The 25,256-nt window shown below is 38.1% G+C and overlaps 2 protein-coding genes and 1 long non-coding RNA gene across 4 annotated transcripts; 1 reads left to right on the forward strand and 2 right to left on the reverse strand.

Moving 5' to 3' along the window:
- Positions 1-2,319: 2,319 nt before the first annotated feature.
- On the reverse strand, positions 2,320-5,196 carry LOC133031981 (uncharacterized). 2 transcript variants are annotated; one of them, XR_009684975.1, is made up of 3 exons: positions 4,837-5,141; positions 4,123-4,679; positions 2,320-2,636 (listed from the first exon to the last, which is right to left on the reverse strand). It is a non-coding gene; the product is annotated as an uncharacterized LOC133031981 (long non-coding RNA). The 2 variants fall into 2 exon arrangements; XR_009684974.1 differs by lacking the exon at positions 2,320-2,636 and having other exon boundaries at positions 3,807-4,679; positions 4,837-5,196.
- Positions 5,197-8,206: 3,010 nt separating this feature from the next.
- Positions 8,207-13,514, forward strand: LOC115703697 (ARM REPEAT PROTEIN INTERACTING WITH ABF2). The gene is made up of 19 exons (XM_030630934.2): positions 8,207-8,676; positions 8,839-9,005; positions 9,289-9,461; positions 9,568-9,688; positions 9,775-9,849; positions 9,958-10,052; positions 10,175-10,250; positions 10,366-10,473; positions 10,829-10,957; positions 11,055-11,123; positions 11,215-11,274; positions 11,452-11,575; positions 11,847-11,986; positions 12,093-12,156; positions 12,283-12,362; positions 12,445-12,509; positions 12,609-12,726; positions 12,848-12,972; positions 13,065-13,514. Exons 1-19 carry the CDS (start codon positions 8,430-8,432, stop codon positions 13,159-13,161), a joined length of 2,133 nt encoding a protein of 710 aa, XP_030486794.2. The 5' UTR covers positions 8,207-8,429; the 3' UTR covers positions 13,162-13,514.
- Positions 13,515-13,981: 467 nt separating this feature from the next.
- On the reverse strand, positions 13,982-16,217 carry LOC115703688 (cyclin-P3-1). Its single transcript, XM_030630927.2, has 3 exons — positions 15,746-16,217; positions 14,605-15,019; positions 13,982-14,452 (listed from the first exon to the last, which is right to left on the reverse strand). Exons 2-3 carry the CDS (start codon positions 15,009-15,011, stop codon positions 14,185-14,187), a joined length of 675 nt encoding a protein of 224 aa, XP_030486787.2. The 5' UTR covers positions 15,012-15,019; positions 15,746-16,217; the 3' UTR covers positions 13,982-14,184.
- Between the last annotated feature and the right edge of the window lie 9,039 nt (positions 16,218-25,256).

A 25,256-nucleotide genomic window follows, 5' to 3' on the forward strand; every position in this document is an offset into this window, starting at 1 on the left:
TTCCAAACACATATTTCCAAGTATAATGTGTATATTACATATATTATATATTAACATACACACAGATTTATATATATTTATATATCATCTACAAAAAATTTCACAAAATACACACAGATTTATATATATTAATATGCATACATATTTTATATAAAAATAATATACACTTATACTTACACTATCAATACACACAGATTTATATATATTAATATACCATTTACAAAAATTTTCACAACACAAAAAATAAAATACCAACAGAAAACTAAAATCACCAACCTCTTTATTTTCTGGTAGAAATTTGTATTCCTCCTCCGACGTTGCAAATATCCGTTAGCTATTATACTCCTACCCAAAACTTAAACCAAAGATAACAAAAAAAAATATATAATTACAAAATAAATTTTAAAACCGAAATAATATAGCAAAAAAAAAAAATATTACAACAAAAACTTTACCTTTGCAATGGCTGGAATGGGCGCCGGAGATGGAGGAGGAGAAGGAGAGGGCGTCGGAGATGGAGGCCGAGCAGAGGAGAAGGAGAAGGAGCCGGAGAAGGAGAGGGCTGGAATGGGTTATTTGAAAGGAAATGGAAAATGTTTTCAGCCTTCGGGGGGATAATTTATAGAATTTAATTACCGGCGGGACCCGCCGGTAATAAAAAGGGTTCTGCCGGTAATAATACAACGGTCAGACTCCCATAACTATTACCGGCGGAACCCGCCGGTAATAATCCGCCGGTAATAGTTGTTTTAAATTTTGGGCGGTCAAATTCCCGCCCAAGGAATTAGAGGCAGAATTTCCGCCGGTAAAAGTGTGGTCCGCCGATATTACTTTTTTTTTTAAATATTAATTTTTTTTTTATTATCAAAAAACAGTACCGGCGGATGACCAAATCCGCCGGCAATAACTAATTAATACCGGCGGTTTAGCCCCGCCGGTACTAATTCCGCTGGTAATTTCTAATTTTGTTGTAGTGCTTCTTTGCAGCACTAGGATGCAAGGCTCTTTAGGTGACTATCTTATCAAAATCAAGAACATCATCGACACCTTAGCATCTATATTGGTCACAAAATGAAGCGATCTTTAATGGCTTGACCAATGACTATATGACATTTTTATACCTCAGTCAACACAAGAGCTAATGCTTAGTTGCCGAGATTGAGACCTTGCTAATGGCTCAAGAAGGTCGCCTTGACAAGACTGTTAAAGAACTTGTTGTCAAGAATGAGGCTAATCTTGCTCATACTAAACTTGCAGTTTAGAATCGTGGCTCGTCTTCCGTTATTATGGATCAACTACGTCCACTATTCCTTACCCTATTGTGTTCGGACCACCTGGTTTTGATCGTTTTCCATTGTACAGTGGTGCCCGTACGTGCAGCTCAGATAGGTCGTGGATTCCATCATTTTCCTCAAGGGTAGTGTGTCTAATTCAGTACGTCACTATCAAACAATATTTCCATCATTTTGACAAGTCTTTCTCTAACCCTGAAACAATTCAGAAGTCAACTGGCACTATCAATGTTTCTTGAGATGCAATATCTTTGTGCCACTCCTGTTGGTGATTCTTGTTGGCATCTTGACTCGAGTGCTACCAACTATCTCACCCCATGGCCCATAAATTTACTCAAAATACTAACTACTTTGGAGACCAGTAGATTCATATGGGTAATGTATTGAAGTTTTTTTGTATATTGTCGCCACAACTAGTCCATTTTCTTTCTCATTCTATTATTAATTAAATTTTTACCTTGAAAACCCAAGTTCTTAGTTTCATGCGGGTCAATCCGATTTTACCAGCGTATTTCATGCGGGTCAAGTTCTTTCTCATTCTACTTTTACCAACATATTTTTGCGCTAGCAAAAGGAGTTGGAAAATTTGCATTGGTCATAGGACTTTTGCTAACGCAAAATTAAAAGTGTTGCTAAAAATGACTTTTGATAGCGTGTAATAATGTACTGGAAAAAATTAGATTTGTACCAACACAAATGTGCACTGAGAAAAATCTTACTTTTACTAGCGCATTAATTCGCTGCAAAAGTCTAGTTTTTACCAATACAAATGTATGTTGGGAAAAGTCTTACTTTTGCCAACACATTAATACACTGGCAAAAGTTATTTTGATAGATAGATACAATTACATAATAATGAGTTTATGAAACCTTGTAATTTAATTTTATTTTTATTTAATATTATTTAATTTTTTTAAAAAAAATAATTATTTTTAAATTATAATAAATAAAAAATAAAACATAAAAGCTTAATTATAAAAATTTACTTAATAAAACTTAATTTTAAATTGTTCTAAATATACATGCATAATACAGTTATAGTTATCTAAAAGTTAGTAAATAAATATGTGTTTATAATACCAACATAAATATAATTTTCTCAACTAAAATAAATATATACTACATATTGGTTGTGTCTCTCTCAATGTCATTGCCATGGACATTATTATTTCCCACCTTTATCCGGCTAGATCCAGCATCATCAAACTCTAGCGAGGGGAGGTTTATCTAAAATCTCAGAATACTCACACTCAATTTCTGGACAGACTCCCGCATCATAATTAGGTCCTGATTAACTTGATTTTGCTGAAAAGTAGCTTTCCTTTCTTGAATAGACATTATAGTCTTTCCATTCTCATATAAATAAACATACTGATCAGTTATTGTGGTATATTTATTAACAAAATACACTCAAACAAACTATATTTCACCTTGTATATAAGAATCCTTAGCAAACCCAAGGAACCAACAAGGTGACAAGCAGTCAATTGAACAAGAAATAGAAAAAATTTAGCTACAAGGCTGTATGACAGTCTCATTTGAAGGCAGACACCATCATATTCTCTAGGGTAATCAGAGACCCTAGAAATATAAAAATAAGAAAGTATATAGAAAATAAAGATCGAGAATAATCTACAAGCTCATATTAATAGTGTGTGCCTTAAAGACTATATAACACTCTACAATGCATCATATAGAACACTAAATGGAATAAGCAGTAAAGCCAACACTTGATCAAAATTCCCATAAAAAATTAAGATGGCAAATGGTACAAAAAATATTGTAATTGTTCTTTTTGTCTGGGTTTTAATTAAAATAGTATTATTCACGTTGTTGATAATGCCATTAATATCTCCAATTGTGCATATAAAAATTTAGCACAAGTAGACTTCATATCTTACATGCACGGACGGACTCACATAGAGGCGAAGTGCGGCAATCGCCCCTTGAAAAAAATAATTAGAAAAAATATATATATACATTTTAGCTAGTTATAACATATATTTTTAAATAAAAGTGATACTTATGAACATAATACAAGCTTTAGCATAATGGTAAAAGTATTTCATTTATATAGTAGAAGTCATGAGTTCTATCTCAATAAGAGCATATTTTTGAACCTCTACCAATGAAGACTTGTATTTAGTGTCTTAATTATTCAATTCAATATTTTTATTATTACTTTTTTAAAAATTTTATACTATATTTAATACTAAATACAATTTTGTATCAATTTTTAATGTGTTATATAATGTAAAAAAAAATGCCCCCCTCACTTAAAAAAAAATGTCGCTCCCCTTTCAACTTAAATCCTAAGCTTACCATTGCTTACATGAATATAATTAGTTAAAATATTTGTTACATTAAATATTTATCAAATTAAATTTGTGTGGACTACATATCCCAATCACTGAACTTGAACTTTTAATTTATGTTAAGAATGAGAAATAGTTTTACTTTTTGTTCTTTATTTTTTGAAACTAATAAATTATAACAAAATTTAAGAATTGAGGGTTGAGAAAATTACTACGGAACCATCTACACAGTTCACTCTGTAAACAACATTAGGAGCAGTTGTTAAGCCTTTTTTGTAAAGTAAAATGCTTGTAAGAATACACACCAAATAAAAATAACCTCTAAATTATAACTAGCTATATATTTTTTAAGTCCCGTATTCATAAAGTAGTACGTACAATTAAAAATATTCTTAAATGAAATTGAAAAGAAAATAAGGTGAAATTTATGAAAGGATTTGTTATTGAAGTTGGAAATCAAAGACATTTTGAATCGAGAGTAATTAATGAGATAATAAAAAAATATACACCCTCACCTTATAGACATAGCCCCAATCCTTGCCGGTTTTGTCCAATCTTGTCCACAAACAACACATTCATAACCATCTTGACACTTCGCAAGACGGTGATAAGAGTATGAGCTTGTCTTTCTCAAAAACAGAGTATTAGTATAGAGGACCCCAAAATTCATTGTCTCTTGCATCTAATACGGCATGTATCAATAATTAGAATGTTACCTAAACCAAATGAAAAGGATCATAACTCAATCCAAAAGAAAAAAATCAGTAAACACCATGTTTATACTACTACTATCCAACAATTTCAAATATATTTATATAATCTATGAATATTCGACTGTATTTTATTGAATCACTTTCTATTCAATCTCCAAAACCTTCAAATTAACCTCCCTCTTTCTACAAATTTCAAAATTAATCAAGTTTAATTCAACTCTCATTCAAATATTGGAGAAATAAAAAAGAAAATCGAGAATAATTAAAATAAAATAATTGCAAAATCAAAAAGGTGAGAAGAGAATATTGATATTTCGCGAACTGTCTGGTCAAAAACTTCATGAAATCCATTGTTGGATCTGCAAAAATGAGAAATGTGTGATCAAATCGAAACAATTGCGTCGAATCTGAGCACAGATTTCTTTTGAAGTATAAAAAACAAACACCATAGAAGCATCCAATAAAAAAAATTATAAACAAAGATATTATATATATATCTAGAGAGATAAAACTTACAGAAGGAGAAGGAAAGATCGGAGAGAGGGATGCCGGATGTGAGCTCGGGCAAAGGGCGGAGGTGTAGTGATCGGAGAAAGAAATATGATTGGAGAAGAAGAGGGCTAATTCTTGGGTTTGGTTTTTTATCATGTGTTTAAAATTAATGACGTTTTTACACGATGAAATCTAAAATCCCAAATGGTGATGGTGGATTATTTTTCTAATATTTTATCAGCTTCTTTGGTTCATTGGCAAGAGGTTATTGATTGTATTCTCATGACGATTACTGTTGCTCATAATTTAGCTATACTGATGCCTATTTTAGGTGAAGAAGTTAAAGATGTTTTGTTCTAAATGCATCCTGATAAATCTGGGCCTGATGGTATGACTCTGATATTTTACCAACGGTTCTGGTCAAATGTTGGGAGTGATGTGATTTCATTAGTTTAGGATTTTTTCTGCCTCTTTTATTTTTCCTATTGGGTTAAGTGATACTAATTTGGTTCTTATTCTGAAGAATAAAATCCTACTAGCATAGGCGACCTTCGGCCAATAGCCTTATGTAATGTTCTGTGTAAAGTCATTACTAAAGTGTTGGCTATTCGGCTAAAGGGTTTTCTTTTAGAGTCATTTCAGATGCTCCAAATGCTTTTATTCCTGGTCGACTGATTTTAGATAATATTTTGATCTCTTTTGAGGTTCTCCAATATTTAAAAAGGAAGAAGTAAGGGCATGACGATTATATGGCTTTAAAATGAGTAAAGTCTATAATAATCTTATTGAATGAGAGTTCTTTCAAGCTATTCTTTTAAAAATGGATTTCCATCCGTATTTGGTGAAGTTGATTATGGGGAGTGTTACGTCTATCAGATATTGGATTGTCCATGGAGGACAAAGGCTAGGGCCGATTACTCCTACTCGGGGCATTAGACAAGGTGATCCTCTTTCACCTTATTTATTATTTTGTGTACTGAAGGGTTATCTGCTTAATTAAGAAATACGAAATGAATAAGTGATTTCATGGGTGTAAGGTGGCCAGGAGGGCCCCAGTGGTATCCCACATGTTGTTCATTGATGACAGTTTTCTGTATTGCCGTGCAAATGAAGGAGAGACAGTCAAGATTATGGAGCTTTTTGCAGCATTTGAACAAGCTTCTGGTCAACAGGTGAATGTTGTTAAATCTTCCATCTTTTTTAGCACTAATACTTTGTTGACAATACGTGTTAGATTACAAGAGATTCTTGGAATGCAAGTAGCTGGTGATCAGAGCTTATATTTAGGTCTTCCTAGTACTATGGGGAGGGACAAGAATGCTACTTTTGGTTTTCTTAAAGACAAGATGCAAAAGCAGGTGAAAAGTTGGGATGGTAAGTGGCTTTCTAGGTCAAGCAAGGAAGTGTTATTGAAGTTAATTTCTCATGCTCTCCCCAGCTATGTTATGAGTGTCTTTTTGTTATATCTAAAATTGTGTTCGGAGATGGAGCAAATTATGTGTAAGTATTGGTGGTGGGCCAATGCTAATGGTCTAGTTATTCATTGGATGTCGTGGGATAAGTTGGTGGTGCATAAGGATAACATGGGAATGAGATTTTGGAATCATCAGATTTTAATTTTGCTACGCTAGGAAAACAAGGGTGGAGGCTTCTAACTCAAACAAAATATCTTGTTAGTCGCATTTTTCAATCCCATTATTATCCTCATGGCACACGACAGATTTGGGTTCAAATCCAAGCTATGTTTTGGCAAAGTATTCTTGCATCACAAAATTAATTTGTTGAAAGCAAGTTGTAGGTGTTGTGTTGTTGGTGGTTCTTCCATTGAAATTTTGGGGCAGTCATGGCTGAGGAGCAGTCATTGGTTACTTCCTTTCTTCGAGTTTAGTGGGAGAAAGGTCCAACAAATTATGATGGACGGAGCCAGAGTGTTGGATGTTAATTTTTAATGATTTATTCAATATTTCTGATCGTCATCTTATTAAAAGTATTACTTTGAATGATAAATCTGGCCAAGATCATTGGTATTGGTTTCAAGAGAATTTGGGAGTGTATATGTATAGTGTTAAGGATGCTTACAAGTATCTTCAAGTTTTACATGGAAGATGGTCTGAAGATAATAATTTTAGTTTTTGGAGAGCTTTATAGAATCTCAAAATCCCTCTAAAAGTTAAGGATCTTCTATAAAGAGCTTGTTTTGGGTGTCTACCAACATTGACTCAGCTTAAGGGCAGGCATGTGGATGTTCCCGTTATTTGTCTAGTGTGTCATGACATGGCCGAATCAATTCTTCACATATTGGTCGATTTCCCATTAGCAAAGGTATGCTGGCAGCAGGGTGATGAGGCTTTATGGCTGCTCTCAGCTGTAGATTTTTATGGCTAGTTTCATCAAGTTTTATTGGGTTTTTCGAAGTCAAAAGTGTGTCATATTACCATGATTTGTTGGTCTCTTTGAGATTCTTGAAATGGTATGGTGTGGCAGAGTAAAAGTTTTGTTGCTAATGATGTGGTGGCTGCAGCGTTGTCTTAATTTAATCAATCTTAATTTAATCAATGGAAGAATGCTCATGGAAATTCAACAAACACAATAGCTTCTCGCTCATGTGTTAGTGTAGAGCATTGATCGGTTCTGAGTGTTAATAAGATTACAATGTAGATGCCTCTATCAATCTTGGAGTGGACTTTTATGGGATTAGATGGCTTGCCCGTGACTATCATGGTACTGCCCTCTTTCACTCTTTGAAACAGATGCCTGGTCGTGTCAACCAGTCTTGGCCTAGGTGATTGGATTAAAGGAAGCGTTAAGTTGGATCAAACGACAAAGATACTCTCAAGTTGTGGTTGAGTCAGATTATAAGAGTGTTATTGATGCTCTTCATAGCTCAACTCAAATGTTATCCCCTTTAGGTTTAATTATTTCAGATTGTCTTACTCTAGTTTCAATGATCAACAATATCTCTTGTGTCTTTGTTAAACGATCTGCGAACAAGGCTGCTAGTTGTTTAGCGACTGCTGCTTGTTTTAATGCAGGTTGTAGTTATGGTTGGGGGCTAGCTTGTCCCTAGTACTTTTTAAACAATTATTTATAAGATTGTTTATTTAATAAAATTGCCATTTTTTTTGGTCCAAAAAAAAGCACAAAATTATATGAAATCTTATTAGGAAAAATATACATGAAAAAAATTAAAATAATTATTAAAATTAATATAAAATAATGTGATTTTTTTGAAAAGAAAAAAGTATTAAGATTGATTTTTTAAAATTAATTTAAAATGTATTAGAGTATACTTATAAAGTTCAAATAAAACTCTTATCTATATAAAAAAAAATAAATAAATAAAGATTTGAGTGGATAGTTATAAAGCTGAGTATCTGAAGGTAGGATTAAAACTAAAACGACATTCGTTTAGAGATTCAATTCATAAATGGCAGGGCGGGAAGGGCCCTTTAGAATTTTTCATATGTAAAACTTTGGCGGGATTGTAATTTTATATAAAAAGTAACCAACCCCGCTTCAATATTTCCCTCAAAAGCCGCCGTCAAAAATAAAAGGCCCAAAATTACCGTAAACCTATTCTATCTCCTCTCCCGTCGTCTTCTTCCTCCAGCCCCCCCATGGAACGCGATCAGAACCAAACCTCCTCCGCCAGAAAAAGCTTAAAGAGGAAGCTCGACCAAGATTTCCAAGAAGAACTCGATCAACAGTCCTCCGATCGGAAGATCTCTTCCGTCGCACCTCACGATGCTCACCAAGACCTGCTCCGTGACGTCCGATCTCTCATCGGAATCCTTGATTCAGCTGATTCCGATCGTGCTGCATTTAAACGCGCCACCCATGCGCTCTGTGAACTCGCCAAGAACGGTGCGGTTTTCATGCTGATCGAATATACAGTATTTCTTTGTTGTTGTTGTTGTTGTTGTTGTTGTTGTTGTTGTTGTTTCATTTCGTGATTTTCGATCTAATAATTTTTTTGGGGTGAGGTTAGGGTTTATGAGTTTCTGGTAAATTTTGTGATTCGTGCAGAGGAAATTGTAAATGTTATTGTGGATTGTGGAGCTGTTCCTGTTCTTGTTAAGCATCTCCAGACACTGATGATGTCTCCGGCTAGAGGTGGTGAGGCTGCGCCAAGGCTGTACGAGAATGAAGTGGAGAGAAATAGTGCTTTTGCGATCGGACTTCTTGCTGTTAAGGTAATTCAATTTTTTTCCTTCTTAATAGTTATTACTCGTTACGGTTTTATCTACTTTGTTGAATGTAATTATTTGGTAATCGATCAATTTGAAGAGTTCACAAGGAAAATGCGAAGTAAGATTAGTAGGTATTTTCCTAATTTATTTATTAACTATTATCTATTGGCTTGACTTGTTTGGGTCAATTATATATTTTAACTGCAAAATGAAAGGTAACGGTTGATGCTTTGTTTTCTTTTTTATCTGCTTATGTCGTAATATATCTCCCTTATATGTTGAACAGCCCGAGTATCAGCAGCTAATAGTTGATGCTGGAGCTATATCACACCTGGTCGATCTGTTAAAGAGGCATAAAAAAGATGCTAACTCCAGAGCAGTTAGTGGTGTTATCAGGAGGGCGGCTGATGCCATCACTAATCTTGCTCATGAGAATAGCAGCATCAAAACCCGTGTCAGGTTTGTTTAGTTCACTTAGTGTTTCTTCAAAGAAAAAAATATTATCAATTAGTGTCCGTGTAAATCAATAAATGCTTGTTTTCATATATCTGAAATTTGTATTCAGGATTGAAGGTGGCATACCACCTCTTGTTGAGTTGCTTGAGTTTTCTGATGCAAAGGTGCAGAGAGCAGCTGCTGCAGCCCTGCGGACCCTTGCATTTAAGAATGACGAGAACAAAAATCAGGTGACTAGCACTCCCATTTACACATTTTTGTTCACCCTTTTCAATTACTTTACAATTCAGTTATTAACTTCGAACTGAAATTGCAGATTGTAGAGTGTAATGCATTACCTATTCTTATACTAATGCTTTGGTCTGAAGATGCTACAATACATTATGAAGCGGTCCGTCTCAAATCTTTTTTCCTTGTCACCCTCCCCTCCCTTTATATTTGTTGTGGGCTTTCTTTAGCCTTGTTTTACTAGAGTAATTGAGCTGGTGTGGTTTGGCAGGTTGGTGTAATTGGAAATTTGGTTCACTCATCCCCAAACATTAAGAAGGAGGTTCTCTTAGCTGGTGCCTTGCAACCAGTTATTGGACTACTCAGGTAACTATCTCAATTAACATTTAAGTTTTAGCAATAATAGGCTGCTGTTGCACATTAGTATTAAGTTATTTGCTTTAAATTAAAAAACTCATTATTGGATTTTTTTCCCTTAATAATAATAGGTCTTGTTGCTCGGAGAGCCAAAGAGAAGCCGCTTTATTACTCGGTCAATTTGCTGCTGCTGATTCAGAGTGCAAGGTGAGCTACCATATTGATTTTGACTGTCTGTTCTCTCTGTGCTATGAGTAAATTATAATTTTATATAAGAATTATGCTTTAAATGTTGTTATTTATGAAGTCTTTATGTATAAAGGTTCATATTGTACAAAGAGGAGCTGTGCAGCCACTGATTGAGATGCTTCAGTCTTCAGACTCTCAAGTTAAGGAGATGTCAGCCTTTGCTCTAGGGAGGTTGGCCCAGGTTATTACCTTTTTATTTTCCCATTTCCCTTTTGCGTTTTACATGCTAGAACAACAGCTGGTTACCATAATGTATAATTGTCAGTGTGTCTTTCTCATGGACCATGTGCTTGTGTATATATAAATATAAATATATATCAGACACTTGTGTTGACACTATCGATCAGTCTTCTTCCCTTTAATAATTGAGTCCAGTGTTTTATAATCTTTCCTCTACCATATGATTTACTATAAGCTGATTGATAACTTTTAAATATTATAAATATTTCTGTACAAATAGCACAAGACTAGTAGTTTTGGAAACAAATTATACATTAGATAGAACTTTTTTGTTGCTTAATAGTTTATGTTTCCAGGATACGCACAATCAAGCTGGCATTGCTCATAATGGGGGTATATTACCTCTTCTTAAGCTTCTTGATTCAAAAAATGGATCTCTGCAACACAATGCCGCTTTTGCTCTATATGGTCTCGCAGATAATGAGGTAGCTTGTTATTTTGATTTCTTAAAATTCCGAATTTAATGTATTGTCATGCATGTCATTTAATGCCTAGAGGGACTAAACTTGAAGTTTATTCTAGGATAATGTTGCAGAATTTTTTAAAGCTGGTGGATTTCAAAAACTTCAAGATGGAGAATTCATGGTTCAAGTATGTAAATCTTAATTTTTGATTTCTTTTTTATTAGTTTTTGGTTCTCATTACCTTTCTCACAGTTTTGCTTTGTACATTGTTCGTGTAGCCAACCAAAGATTGTGTAGCAAAGACGTTAAAAAGACTAGAGGAAAAGATTAATGGACGGGTGAGTTTTCTTATAGTTTTGGTTCTTTCTGCTTGTGCATATTTGGCAGTGGCTTTTGGATTCAATTAGTTGATAATTTATTATATTTTTAATGATATTTTCCTCAAATCATAACTTAATTATCAAATGCAATTGATATGATGGTGTTTTTAAACTAGTTTGGTGCTTTGCTCTTAGGTATTAAGCCACCTACTTTATCTACTACGGTCTGCGGATAGAACAGTCCAAAGAAGAGTGGCCTTAGCTCTTGCTCATCTTTGTGCACCCGATGACCGAAAGACTATTTTCATTGATAACAATGGTAGCATATACTTTTCTTGCTGTTTACTATGGTGATCAGACATTTTTTTTAGATTTGTGCCAATTTAATGTCAGAATTTATAGATTTTGATGCCTTTCTTTTTACAATGTGAAGCAATCCACATAACCAGTCTTGTTCTTTAGTTTAGAAGTCCTAAATAGTACTGCAGACCCTTTAATAAGATGCACTCATAGTCTCATACAACCAAGCAAATCATCAGAAATAGTTGTAATTCTCCACTTATTTCTGAATTGCTCTTTTCTTACTGCAGGCTTAGACATACTAATTGGGCTTCTTGAGTCAGCGATCCTGAAGCAACAGCGTGATGGGTCTATGGCCTTGCACAAGCTGGCTACAAAATCTTCCTCTCTTTCTCCTGTGGATGCAGCGCCACTATCACCAACCCCACAGGTATTATTTTTGATGTCTAGTTGGTTAATTTCATGCGTAAAAATTGGATAATTGGATTTTCGAACTTATTCTTGTATTCACACGATCTTATGCTTCTTTTGTTTAGGTGTATTTGGGCGAGCAATATGTTAATAACCCCACCCTTTCTGATGTCACCTTCTTAGTTGAAGGTAGGAAGCTTACCATTTTTAGATAATAAAACAATAGTGCGTTTTTGTTATGCAGCTGATTCACTCGGAAGTTTTGCTGACCACAACTTGCTCACATTTTTTGTTTATTTAATTTTCTTATATCAGGTAAACGGTTTTATGCTCATAGAATATGTCTGCTTGCTTCTTCAGACACATTTCGTGCAATGTTTGATGGTGGTTATAGGGTGAGTCTTTAACTAAACTCTGTTTTTTGCTACGCTAATGGCCCTGCAAAGATTTGTTTTTGCTGAAACACATGTTTTGCAGGAGAGGGATGCTAATGATATAGATATTCCAAACATCAAATGGGATGTTTTTGAGTTGATGATGAGGTACAGTTTGCTATCATCAGTTTGACCGATTACAAGTTTTTAAAAAATCACCCAGTTTGATTCCTGATCACGTGTACATATTCTGGTCGTGCCTCTCAGATTCATATACACAGGTTCTGTACATGTCGATTTAGATATTGCTCAGGATGTACTCAGAGCCGCGGATCAGTATCTTTTGGATGGTCTGAAGCGTCTGTGTGAATATACCATTGCTCAGGTGGGGCTTTAATAAGAACTTTCTTTTGAATGAACATCACTTTTATGAGTCCGTTACTGGCGGCTTTTGTTTTTAGTTTCTTAAGAATGTTTCACTGACTTTCTTGTTTCGTTCCTAAAAGGATATATCTGTAGATAATGTTTCGCTCATGTACGACCTATCAGAGGCCTTCAACGCTTCATCATTAAAACAAGCTTGCATTCTTTTCATCTTGGCTCAGTATGACAAACTGAGCATCAAGCCATGGTATGTATGGCAAAGCCTGTGCTTGTACATATAAAATAAGTGTTCTTGAGTTTACCTCCAATATTGAGATGTTTGAAATGAAATAATTGTAGGTACGCTCGTTTGATTCAACTCATCATACCAGAGATGCGGAGTTCCTTCACCAAAGCACTTACAAAGCCTGCCCAAACTGATGTATGGCAGGACTAGATGAAGGCCAATCAGAAATTTTGATTTTCATACGACGGAGGGCGAAATGTACATAAAGATTAGATTGTACACAGATTAGATATGAAAACTATTTTCATCAATGCTCTACTTGATCCAGTTAAGTGAACCCCCATCTCTTCTTTGTGTTCGCCTAGTTGGGAAGATAGGTGAGATGTGATTTTCTGTATTGACTTTTGATCACTGATTGATGAAAAAAAAGCTGAAATGTCAAGAGTAGTTTTCTGGAACAAGAAATTATTTTAGGTGTTTACTGATTAGTTTAAATCTTTCACTTTCTTCTTTATATCTGTAGATATAGTTCAATTAGTTTATAATAAGTTATCGTTGCAACAATTTTTTGTTCATACACCATTTTCGTGCTCATAAACAAGTAAAGAGAAACATCAATAGAAAGGAAATTGCGAAATCATGGAGGAAACAATATAATTAACTAGTATATGTGCAGCTCACATTTTGTACCAAGAATACATTATATGAAGTAAGCCTTTGTAATCTAGTGGGACTAATTTTAAATCAATGTGATTGGGATCCTTTTTTCATTCTTGAGATTTGAGATACATAGAACTTTTTATCTTAAAAATTGATGGGAAATCTACAAATCAATCAGTTAATATATTAAATGAAATAATTGATTTCAGCTAAGTTGCAATCTATTCATCCTTGCATCTTTTCATTGTTACATTTGCTGACTGGACTAGGGATCTTTTAGCTTTCAGAGCAACATTTCAGTACTCTCACTGTCTCACATGTTGATTCAACTCAAAACTTAATTAAAATAATGGAAAAAATGGAGCATAAATTGCTTCAACTGCGTTAGCAGAGGTACGAATGCACTGACCAAAATACAAGTTTACAAAACAAAAAACAAGATACATATGGGACACCATAAGCAAATATCTTTCTTTTCTTCATTAAAATTCCAAAACGTGGCACAAATTGAAACAAGCGAACTTAAAATCTATTTTGTGATACATTTAAATGCCTTGAGCACTTTCTTCTTAATTATCTAGCAATTGTGGGAGCACAAGTAGAATCATCTTTGTTCGACCAACCCTCTTTAATTCCACAGGCTTGGAAAGGCCTTAACCTTTCAATTTCAATCTGTAGTTCTTCCACAGCTTCTTTCTCTAACTGTGAACAATATTTCCCAAATGTCTCTATACTTACTTGAAGCCTGAAATCAATAGTGAACAAAAACCTCATTTCCAATCTGTTTAATTCAGATGTGCTTACTCCTCCCACTTTAGCATAGTATGCGTTGTTAAAGAATCTGCAAGAAACCAAGAACCATGCCAAAAATATTAACAATACATATAAATATATATTAGATATATTATGATGATGACAACGAAACTTCAAGAGTATTGGGAACCAAAGGGTATTCAAGATTTAGTAGTTAAAAATTTTCATTATTTAACTTACGCATCATCCATAAATTTCGCTGCTAGCATTACACTAGTGATTAGCAGCCTATGAACGTTGAGAGATGTTAAGTGAATGTCTGTGTTCTCGAGAAATCTGTCCAAATAGATGTTTGCAACAACAAAGCAAGACGGGCTGCAGCCGGAGTACTTGAAGATGCGATCAATGTATTGGCTGATGCTTAAACTAGGCGCTCTTAGACCGTGAAATATGGTAAGAACATCTTTAGCTTGTGTTGCCTCCAATTGCAACTCGCTTATCTGTACTGATTTCTCAAGGAGTGAGGAAAGAAGTGATAAGACCCGGGGTAGTTTCATAACGCCTTTGCCTAATCCTTTGAGCCCCAAAGAAATGTAAACAACATCTGAACCTACATTACTCTCGTTCTCAACTGCCAGAGTTCCCATTATCAATTCTGCAAAATTAAGCATTGCCATAAGAAATTTTTTATTTACTTAGTCAGTCAAAGTACATAATACAAACATCTAATGCAAATAAGACTTAGACTCACGTGAAGTTTATTCATTTCAATATAAAATCGATTCTCAAAGTTGGGCATTTCAGAATGACCTAGTACAATTACTTAATCTCTTTAGATTAGAAAAATCAAACACGCAGGGAGGCAAATTCTCAGTAAGATTTTGGTGGCCCAATTTGCAAATGAAAGGCTCTTTTACTTTCAAGCTTTAATTGAACATAGTAATACATCTTCGTTCTAGAAGTACAACTTAAAGTTCACACATCTAGCATTATTGTCCTATCAATGTTTTACCATACATGGATTATGGTACATTAAGAGTAAATTCCTGTGTATAGCTAAGCAAACATGGGCTAAAAGTAAAAACCCACTTGAATTTTCCATTAAAGAACACAGATCAGAGTCCTACAAAAGTACCACACCCGAATTTGGTACTAAATCTAAAATCAAGGAAAACCCCATAAGGCAACAACATAATAAGCAGAAAGAACCCATCAATCTCATCCGACAACTAACACGAACCAGAAACCATTTCTTATTCAATTCCAACACAAACAAAAACCCAAGATCTAAAAATTCAGCTCCGAACGATAATTTTAGTAGTACTAAACTAGAAGAAATCACAAGAAGCAGAGTTTGAAAAGATCAAAACGAAGAACATACATAGATATTCTTGTAGGAGAAGTCTCCAAATCCCTGCAATTGGTTTGTGTTTGAGCATAAAAATACTCCCAAAGACGCAACAAGAAAGATACAGTGAATGTAGTGATATGATATCAGCGTCTAATTCAATGGACTTAGGCAGTGTTTTTGCTTTGCATCTACTTCCTCTTCTTCTTCATCTCTCTTCCATTACATTTTTCTCGGAATAGTTTTGCCGCAGAAAGAGAATAACATTTATTATTGTTTCCCTCTCTTTCTCTGTTTTCCCTCCTCACATGGAGATGGAGGCTTAGACAAACGCGGTTTCTCTCTCCCTTCCTCCTTCTCTCTCTCTCTCTCTCTCTCTCTCTCTCTCTATATATATATATATATGTAAAGTGCTTTCCCTGTAATACTTCACATTAAAGATAGTGTCGGCACCAGTCTTTTTTCTTATTTATAAATGATAAAATAATAAGTGGCTACCTTCACCGTCGTGAATTGGTATCCATTAGCTAGTAAATTTTTATTAGTACAAAATTAAAATAAGGTACCACTTGAAGTTGAGGTTAGTTCAAGTGGTTAGAGGTGAGTCTGTGTCGGTTGAAGGTTTGGGTTCTAGTACGAATAAAACATGGTTGTAATATATAAACGCTTAAATAAAAAGAAAATTAAAATAAAGTAAATAATTATAGAAAATTATAGCATGCATCTTCTACAAATAAAAAATAAAATTATAAAAATAGTATAAACTAATATTAATTAGTGAGAAATAAGATAAAAATAGTAATAGTTATAGAACTTAATAAAAAAGATACCTATGGTAAAAAGAAAAAACAAATTATACACATTATATTTATTATTTGTATTGACAAAAATTTAAATCACCATGTTATTGTGCCTTTGTGTTTGGAACAAGTTTATGTATTTTTATTGAATAACTATTAGGTGAAATAAGATTCAATTAATAATCTAATGTATTAGTTATTAGTTTTAACTATTAGTATTGGTGCAATTTAATTTTTTAATCACATACAATACTCTAATTTGTATATTTTTTTCTTCTCCAAATATAAAGAAATCAGGTGGTGGCAGTCTTCACCGTGCAGGTCGTTGGCCGACTGGGTTTGGAGACGAAGACCCCAAAATAATTCCCCGCCAAACGTGTTCTTTGAATTTGGACTAGTGGTTTTGTCATAGTCGACACCTTCTCGCTGTGTGTAGCCTCTTGGCTACAAGCCTAGCTTTAAAGGTCTCTACTTCCCCTTCAACATTTATATTCTTCTTGAAAATCCACTTACACTCTATGGGCGTAATATCCTTAGGTGGAGTTTCATATTCTCAGACTTTGTTGGTGCGCATTTAATCCATTTCTTGATTTATGACATTGTTTCACTTGTCTGAGTCAGGGTCTTCCATTACTTCTTTATAAGTCAATGGATCGTCCTTGTATGTGTCAGAGATAAGAACATGTGCTTAATGTTCATAGCGGACAGGTTGTCTTACAATCCTCCCATTACGGCAATGTACTGGGGTTTCCTTTTCAGGAACTGTGGTAACCGTTGTCAGTCGTTCAACTAATAGTGTTGAAATCATTAGTTCAGAAATCTGATCATTTCATTTCCTCGATAACCACTTAACAGTGTGGTTTGTGAATTTTCATATAGTCATATTTAAGAAAAGTAGCATTTGTCGATACAAATATTTTGTTGTCTTGATGACTATTGAAATAGACACCTTGAGTTTCATCTAAATATCCTACAAACATACACACTTCAGTGTTAGGAGCAAGTTTCCTAAACGTGGGTTTAAGAACATGAGCAAGACAACCCCAAATATAAAGATGTTTCAAACTGGGTTTTGTCCCATTTCATAATTCTATTGGAGTATTACTTATGCTCTTTGAGGGTACTACATTGAAAATGTAGGTAGCTGCCAGAAGTGCGTAATTCCAAAAGTTTAGTGGCATTAATGAGTAACACATCATCGATATGACCATGTCTAACAAGGCCCAGTTTTTTCTCTCTGCAACACCGTTCTGCTGAGGTGTTCTAGGTATTGTAAGTTGGGACAAGATCCATAATTCCAGTAAATAGTCTTTGAAATCAGAATCCAAATACTCTCCACCACGATCTGATCAAAGTATTTTTAATAATTTACCCAATTGCTTTTCAGTCATAGCCTTGAAGTCTTTGAACTTTCCAAAAGTTTCAGAATTCTTGGCCATTAGGTAAGTATGATTGTATCTAGAATAATCATCAATAAAAGTGACAAGTCATAAACACCTTGAGCTTTAATATTAATAGGTCTGCACACATCAATGTGTATTAGCTTTTGTTGTTCTTTGGCTCTATTGCCTTTTCAGCCAGTCCTTATGTTGCAGAATTCTTGAAGCCAAGTATCTAAGGGGACAAGACATCCTCAAGTGTAAGGCTAAAACGTCAGAATCTTGGTTCTGGAAGAGCGTAGTGAAAGCAACAGGCATCCTTAGGAGAGGGGCATGCAAAGTAATTACTGATGGAAAAGATACAAACATCTGGGAAGACCCCTGGATCACACATGGCAAAGAGTTCTACCCAAAATTGGCTAGGAACCCATCTCATAATTACACTTTGGTGTCTGAGCTTCTAACTCAGTCAGGTAACTGGGACACTAACAAACTGCATGACCTCTTTAATCTTGAGACGGTTGCTGCCATATTGAAAGGGGGTAAACCTTCAGGACAGGGGAAATATCATTGGGTGTGGACTAAAGAAGGAAATGGTCGATTCTCGAGCGAATTGGCCTACTTAATCCAGACTCTTCAACGATAACCTCACTGTGAGGTGGCCCCTTCGCTTTGGAACAAACTATGGAACAGCCAGATTCTTGAGCGCCACAAATTTATGTGGTGGAGCGTCCTTTCAAACGCTCTACCCGTAAGGGCTGCGTTACTCAAACGATTTCATATTGCTGACAGCACATGCCCGATTTGCAGCACGGAGGAGGAATCCATTGAGCACCTTTTCCTTCATTGTAACCTGGCCTTTCACCTATGGCGCTCATCACCTTAGGGCATTTTCCCAGTAACTGGTACAAGGATTCGTATGTGCGACTAGGTGAAATTTTTGTGGAACCTTCAAAGCAGAGACATAGATGCAGATGAGGTTTTCTTTTATGCCTCCATTGTAATCGACACGATTTGGCGAGTCAAGAACGATAAGGTACATAATGACAAGATGGATAATGTGAATCAATGTATTGACTGTATTTCTCACTCTCTGACCCCTCCCGCTGCGTGTAAACCTCCCCCCAAGACTGGCTCAAGTTAAACTGTGATGTTAAAGTTGGAGGGGAGCATATGTGTGTTGCAATTATTGCTAGAGACCACCTGAGTAAGGTGGCTTGGGTGCACACGGCCAAACTGGACTTTTCTGATGCTCTTTGTGGTGAAGCCGCACGGTTTGTTTGACTCTTGATGTTTCCAAGGACAAAGGGCTTAGGTTTATCCTGGTAGAAAGTGATTCTAAGGTAGTGTTTAATTCTCTCAATGACTTAGACCCTAGATGGGAAATTGAAAAATACTCCTTATTTTGTCAAAGAATTGCTTCATCTTATATTACTTGTTTATTTGTATTACTGCTAGAACCTGTAACTTTATGGCCCACAATGTGGTAAAATGGGCTTTTACCCATAACCAATTTGGGTGAATTTATGTTGATACTATCCCTATAAACTTTTCTGTAACGACCGAGAGGTCTAATTTTTCATTAATGAACGTTTCTATTCAAAAAAAAAAAAAGCTCTAATTAACTAGATTATTTATTAAGTCTCATCAACCAAATAATCTTTGTTTATTAATTATATGATTATTTCACTATAAATATAGAATTGAACTCTTAGTAATTATATAATTATATTTACTGAATTTTATTGTTGTTGACCGAGGTTTTCGGCAACTATTAAAATATAATTATTATAATGAGCTGTAAGAAAGTAAGATGAAGACTTTTTACGTGGTTGGGGCGTTAATGAGCCTTAGTCCACGAGCCACTGCTATTAATGGATGTATTTAATACAGATTCTACACTTGAGAGAATGTTTTCCTCTTAAATACAGAGAATGTTCTTGGTGAGTTTTTTCTCTTCTTGCTCTTTTTGCAACCAAGATTCTCGACCCCATTAAATGAGCTTTGAGGGGTTATTTATAGTGTTTTGGTGGGGTAATCCCTAGAATTGTTCTTACACATGTGTCTGTAAGTATCCATAAAGTTGGGCATTTCCGATGAATATACCATGGGTGATGCATGGTCAAATCCCTAGGTGCTGTAGGGTTTTTATGGAGAATGTCCTTTTTGTCTTATGATTGACGTGACTCTTCGCAGAGTAGCCGTCGCTAGACTTAAATGATCATTCTTGTAGCGGCTATTTCTTGTTCGGGGGTTGTCTTAGTCGGACTTTATTGCGTGTTACAGTCCCAACACGCTTCCTCCCATGCAGCATTAAATGCGACTTGATTTCTCGGGAGAGACCTGACACATCCCGGAGTGCCTTCATGCTATGCTAGCTTCCGGGAGTACCTTGTACTCCGGGTATATCCTCCGGGACCCATGCGAATAGCGCTTCCTGGTGGCATAAAAAGACTTAGCAAAACCTTTCCAAGTTATCTGATCCACGTGTCCCCTCTTGACTGGTCCACGTATATTGGGCGAATTTAGGAGCAACATTTACCCCCCAAGCCTTGTTTACTTAGTAAAAATAAACCAAGGCTTGTTCAAGTGTCTCCGGTTGACCCCTCGTTTCCCTAGCTCGAGCCTCGAGCGCGTGGGGGCACATTAAATGATGTCATTTAATGCAGCAATATGCTTGTTTGCAGGAATGTTTCCAGCCGCCTCCTCGGTCTTCTGATACGACTTGGGGGCGCGTGGAGGTGTGTCTAGTAATGGCATTAAATGCGGCGATTCACTTTTGCAGAGGTCGATTCGTTTCACGCCCCATGATTGATGCAGCGCATTGATGGTGTCAGACGGATACTCAAACGTTTCCACCGCCTTAATGGTAGATTGATCTGGTCCGTTGATCTTTTGGGAATTCGAATCGTGCGTTTCCCCCACCGTGCGATTGGTAGGTGAAGACGCCTGTTCCTCATGCACTTTTGCCTATAAAAGCCACCACCTTTCCTTCATTTCGGTTACTTTCCATTCCTTGCCATTTCTGCTCGAATTTCTCAGAGAGAAAATTCCTCAAAGTAGCACAAACTGCTTTAACACTTAAACACTTCTTTTAATTTTCCAGTGTTCGATTTTGCCAGCGCTTCTCAAATCTCACTCAACCACACTCAGTACCCCCAGTTCAACAATCAACTGTAAGTTTCTTGCATCTTTAGATAATAACATGCTTACATTTACTTCGTTTGTTTTCTGGGTTCGCACTTAGAGGCTTCTGGGTGTGTGAGTGTTTAAGTTCTTCGAGTTCTGCTTTATGTTTACTGTGTTAGTTGTAGAGTCGCCATTGTCATGCCTCTGTTGTAGGCATACAGCTTTGTTTGAAGAAGGCCATGTGTTCTTCGTTTAGCAATTGCTTAGGGCATAGGAAGGCTTTTCTCTTTTCTTTTCCTTTTTGCAAAACCACTTTTCTGCGATTTTACTGCACCCGACACTTGTTCAGGGATTCTCTCCTGAGTTTCCCAGGTGACACGTGTCCGGAGGGGGCCTCTTTCAAGCGGTTAGGGGACCCCCACTCCCTTTTTCCTGATTTAGGGTTTGGTATGGGGCCTAACTGCTGGGTTTTTTCTTTTTGTTTTTCTCAGAACATAAAATGTCTGCTTCTGGCTCGAAATCTTCGAAGAAGAAAGGGAAAAACATAGCCACCCTGGAGGAGGTTTCTCTGGGACCCGTTGCCCAGGAAGGGTACAAGTCCCGCGCCACTGGTTGGGAAGCGGCCGAGCTTCGATCGACCCTGACTTGCCCTCACCAGCTGGAGAACATCATTAATGTGGCTGGGATCAAACCCTCTACCTCAGGGACCTTCCACCGGCCTCCTCGTGACTCGGAGACGCCTAATCACAATTATGACGGCTTCGGGGCTTGGAGTCAGACCCACTTGATGGCTGGTGCCATGCTCCCGCTCCAAGATTACTTTGTGAATTTTCTTGTATTTGTCGGCCTTGCGCCATACCAACTTATTCCTCAAGCTTACCGCCTGCTCTCAGGCTTATTTATTTTTTACACCGCCCGCGGCTGGGGGTCTCCCAGCCCGGCGGAAATTTTATATTTTTATGAACTTGTATCCGTCCCCAAGAAAGGGGACAAACTTAAGGATGGTTTTTATGGGTTCCGGATCCACCCTGCTAACGAGGGGATGGTTCCATATAATAGGCAGACTCATGTTAAGGAGTACCGCCACCGCTTTTTCTTCTCGTCCGGGTTCAGAGCCGTGGACCACCCGGAGCTTCTCACGGAGTGGGTGCGGATCCCACCTTACCAGCGGACGCTCCCCACTCAGGCTTTCCTTCGAAGGGCCCAAGCCTTCGCCTCCTACGACCATGCCGATCTTGATGTCGGGGGCCTGGTCACCACGGAGAATTGTAGAAAGGCTAAACTTATCCTTTCTCATCAATCCGTGGATGACTCCAACCTCTCCAAGGTCATCTGCCCTAATGTGAGGGCGCCGGTTGCGGAGAAGGCCTTCCGAGATGAGCTCATTGCTACGACAGAGAAGAAGTACCAAGATTATCTCTACCGGAAGGCCCAGGAGAAGGCGTACTCTAAGGCCCAGGCTGCCTCTGGGAGAGGGCTTCGCGTGGGGAGCCCGGTGGTGCGAAGGAGCCAAGCCATTGGCGGGAAGTCCGAGGCAAAATTTTTTGACAAGATTCTTCAAGAAGAGATTGGGGGTCCTTCCGCCGGGGGGCCCCTTCGTCTTGAAGGTTCTTCTGAGAACCAGACTTCCCGGCCTCAGCCTTCAGCCCCCGAACCAAACTCGGGTGCTCCCGGTGCTAGCACTTCCGGTGCCGGTGGTAAGTCTCCCTTGATAATTCGCTATGTCCCTTCCGTTGATGAATATACCAGTCATAGGCCCATAGGGTTCGACGAGCGTCTCCGTAGGTTTAAGATGCCGTCGACCCGGTGGGGGGATCATTTGAAGGAATTTTATTTTACGAACTTAGGAGATTACCTGGGTCGGTCCCGGATGGGCTCCGGCCCTCCGGAACCTATTCCCTTAGGTCCGTCGGCTTACATAGCGTCCAGCTGGTTTCGGCCCTCGGACAGTTATCTTGGAGATGATGCTGCCAGTATTAAAGTTTGGGATTTTGCTAGGGCCGAATTAGGAAGTTCGGGTAGGAGTAGCTTATTTGTTGCGTCTTTTATAAGTGGTTCCTCACGAACTTCTAACACTTGCTTATTTTATTGGAACAGGTACCTCCATGGATGCCATCCTGGAACGGCTCGCCGGGGTTCATACTCCCGTGGCTCCCCCGGCTTTCACCCCCTCTCCCCCGGCTCCTTCCTTGAAGGTTCCTTCCGGCGCTCCTCCCGAAACCATTGACTTAGTGGATGACGAGGAGGTGCTTCCGGGAGAAGGCCAAGGGAAAGGGTGGGACTTCTCGGAGGAAGCCGCCGAGGGTACTGGAGAGCCTCAAGCCCTTCCAGTGGTAGCAGAGGAGGACGAGGAGGAGCCTGAAGTGGCTCTGATTCGCAAGCGTAAGGGCAAGATGATTGCCCAGGACGAGCCGAAGAGGCCTCGGAGGGCCGACACTCCTGCTCATGGCCTAGACGGCGGGGTTTCCCCGATGGAGGAAAATCCTGCTCCTCCTCACATTGATCTTACCCCGATTCCGGGGGATGAGGTGAGGCAGGAGCTTCGCATAGCCAAACACAACTACGCTATGGACGAGTACTCCCGGGGGTATGCCGAGGTGGAGGCCCTTAGGAGGATTCTGCGAGCTGAGGTTGAGGCGAGCATCAACCATCCGGACTATCATGATCCGTGGAACCTCAACCTGGACCCTTTAACGGACTGGTTCCGTCCCCTCCTAGGGCCCACTTTGGCTCCCTTTGCCGCGGAAATGACCGGTGAGTTCGCTTCTCAGCTTACACGCTGTGCGCCCAAGTGGTTTGCCACTTGCGCTTGCCTGAACTCCATCTTCCAGGTCCAGGACCTCAGCCATTCCCTCACAGTGGTAAGTACTTTGCAATTTTTTGCGTTTCCTTTTTGTTGTTTGTATTTTGTTTTCTTCCTTTGAGAAATTTTTCCTTATACCTCGTTATGGTTCAGCTTGCTGCTGAGGCTGGTCGCCTCTCCAGGAACATCATAAACCATGGCTTCGCTCTGTCCGACTTTGGGGACATGAACGACGTCAGGAAGGTCCTCCAAGACCTCACAGCGGAGAGGCAGATCTACCAGGAGGCGGCCGAGCGCCAGGAGGCAGCGGCCAAGGCCAAGGAAGAGAAGGCCAAGGCCAAGGAAGAGGAGGCCACCCGGAGGGAGGCTCAGGCGGAGGCCATGATCCAGGCCGAGGCCCAGCGGAGAGGCAGGATGGAGGCCCATCATCAGGAGGAACTAAGGGCTCAAACCGAGGCTGCCGAGAAGGCCAGGCGAGATCTTCGGGAGGCCAGGGAGGCTTTGGATGAAATGGCCGCCAAGGTGAGGTCTCTAGAGGAGACTCATCAGTCGGATATCGAATCCAAGGCCGCTCTAGCTGCGGAGTTGAAGGAGCTTCGGGACTACAAAGATCAGTCTACCAGGAAGGCCAAGAGGGCCGAGCTCCTTTCTCCTGTCTCCTGCGCCCGGTGCCCGAAGCGCTTTGATGATGGTGTCTACATGGCTTGGGCCACCAATGATCAGAGTATCAAGCTTACTTTTTATCCCAAACCCGAGGACATGATTGCCAAATTTCGGGAGAAGAAGAAGAGGCTTGATGCTGAGCTTGAGGCACGGATTGGACCTCGTCTTCCACCGCGGGCTGACCGAGCTGCCGTATTATTGACCCAGATTCTACCCGTTCTTCTTATAACTTTTTTTTTTTGTTTGTACATATTTGCTGCTGCCTTAGAACAATTTACATATAGGCGACAGCTTTTATTTGAAGGGGAGACAATTATATCTTAAGGCCTGTCCCCGGGCCATTTACATGTGTATGACCTACCCTTCGGGCTAGGATATTTTTTTTTTATATTTATATATATATGCGATCTTTTTTTTTTCACATTTATATATTTCAACCTGTCCTTTGGCTCAGAGTTTTTATACTTACGTTCTTTATTTTTGCGCATATTTTTTGACCTGCCCTTTGGGTCAGGATATTTTACTTAGATTGACCTGCCCTTTGGGTCAGGATATTTTACTTAGATTGTTTTTGTTTGTCCGTGCGGTATACCCTTGTAATACCCGGGATTAAGAAAAGGATTAGCAAAACCCTAACTAGATAATTATGTATAATTGAGGAAATTATATTATTATATAATTTAATATATGTGATTTTATATGAATTTAACATGTTAAAGACCCCGTTGGTGAGCCAGGGGCATTTTGGTAATTATGACCCGAGAAGAGTA

The sequence above is a fragment of the Cannabis sativa genome, chromosome X (assembly GCF_029168945.1).
Source record: "Cannabis sativa cultivar Pink pepper isolate KNU-18-1 chromosome X, ASM2916894v1, whole genome shotgun sequence".
NCBI lineage: Eukaryota > Viridiplantae > Streptophyta > Magnoliopsida > Rosales > Cannabaceae > Cannabis > Cannabis sativa.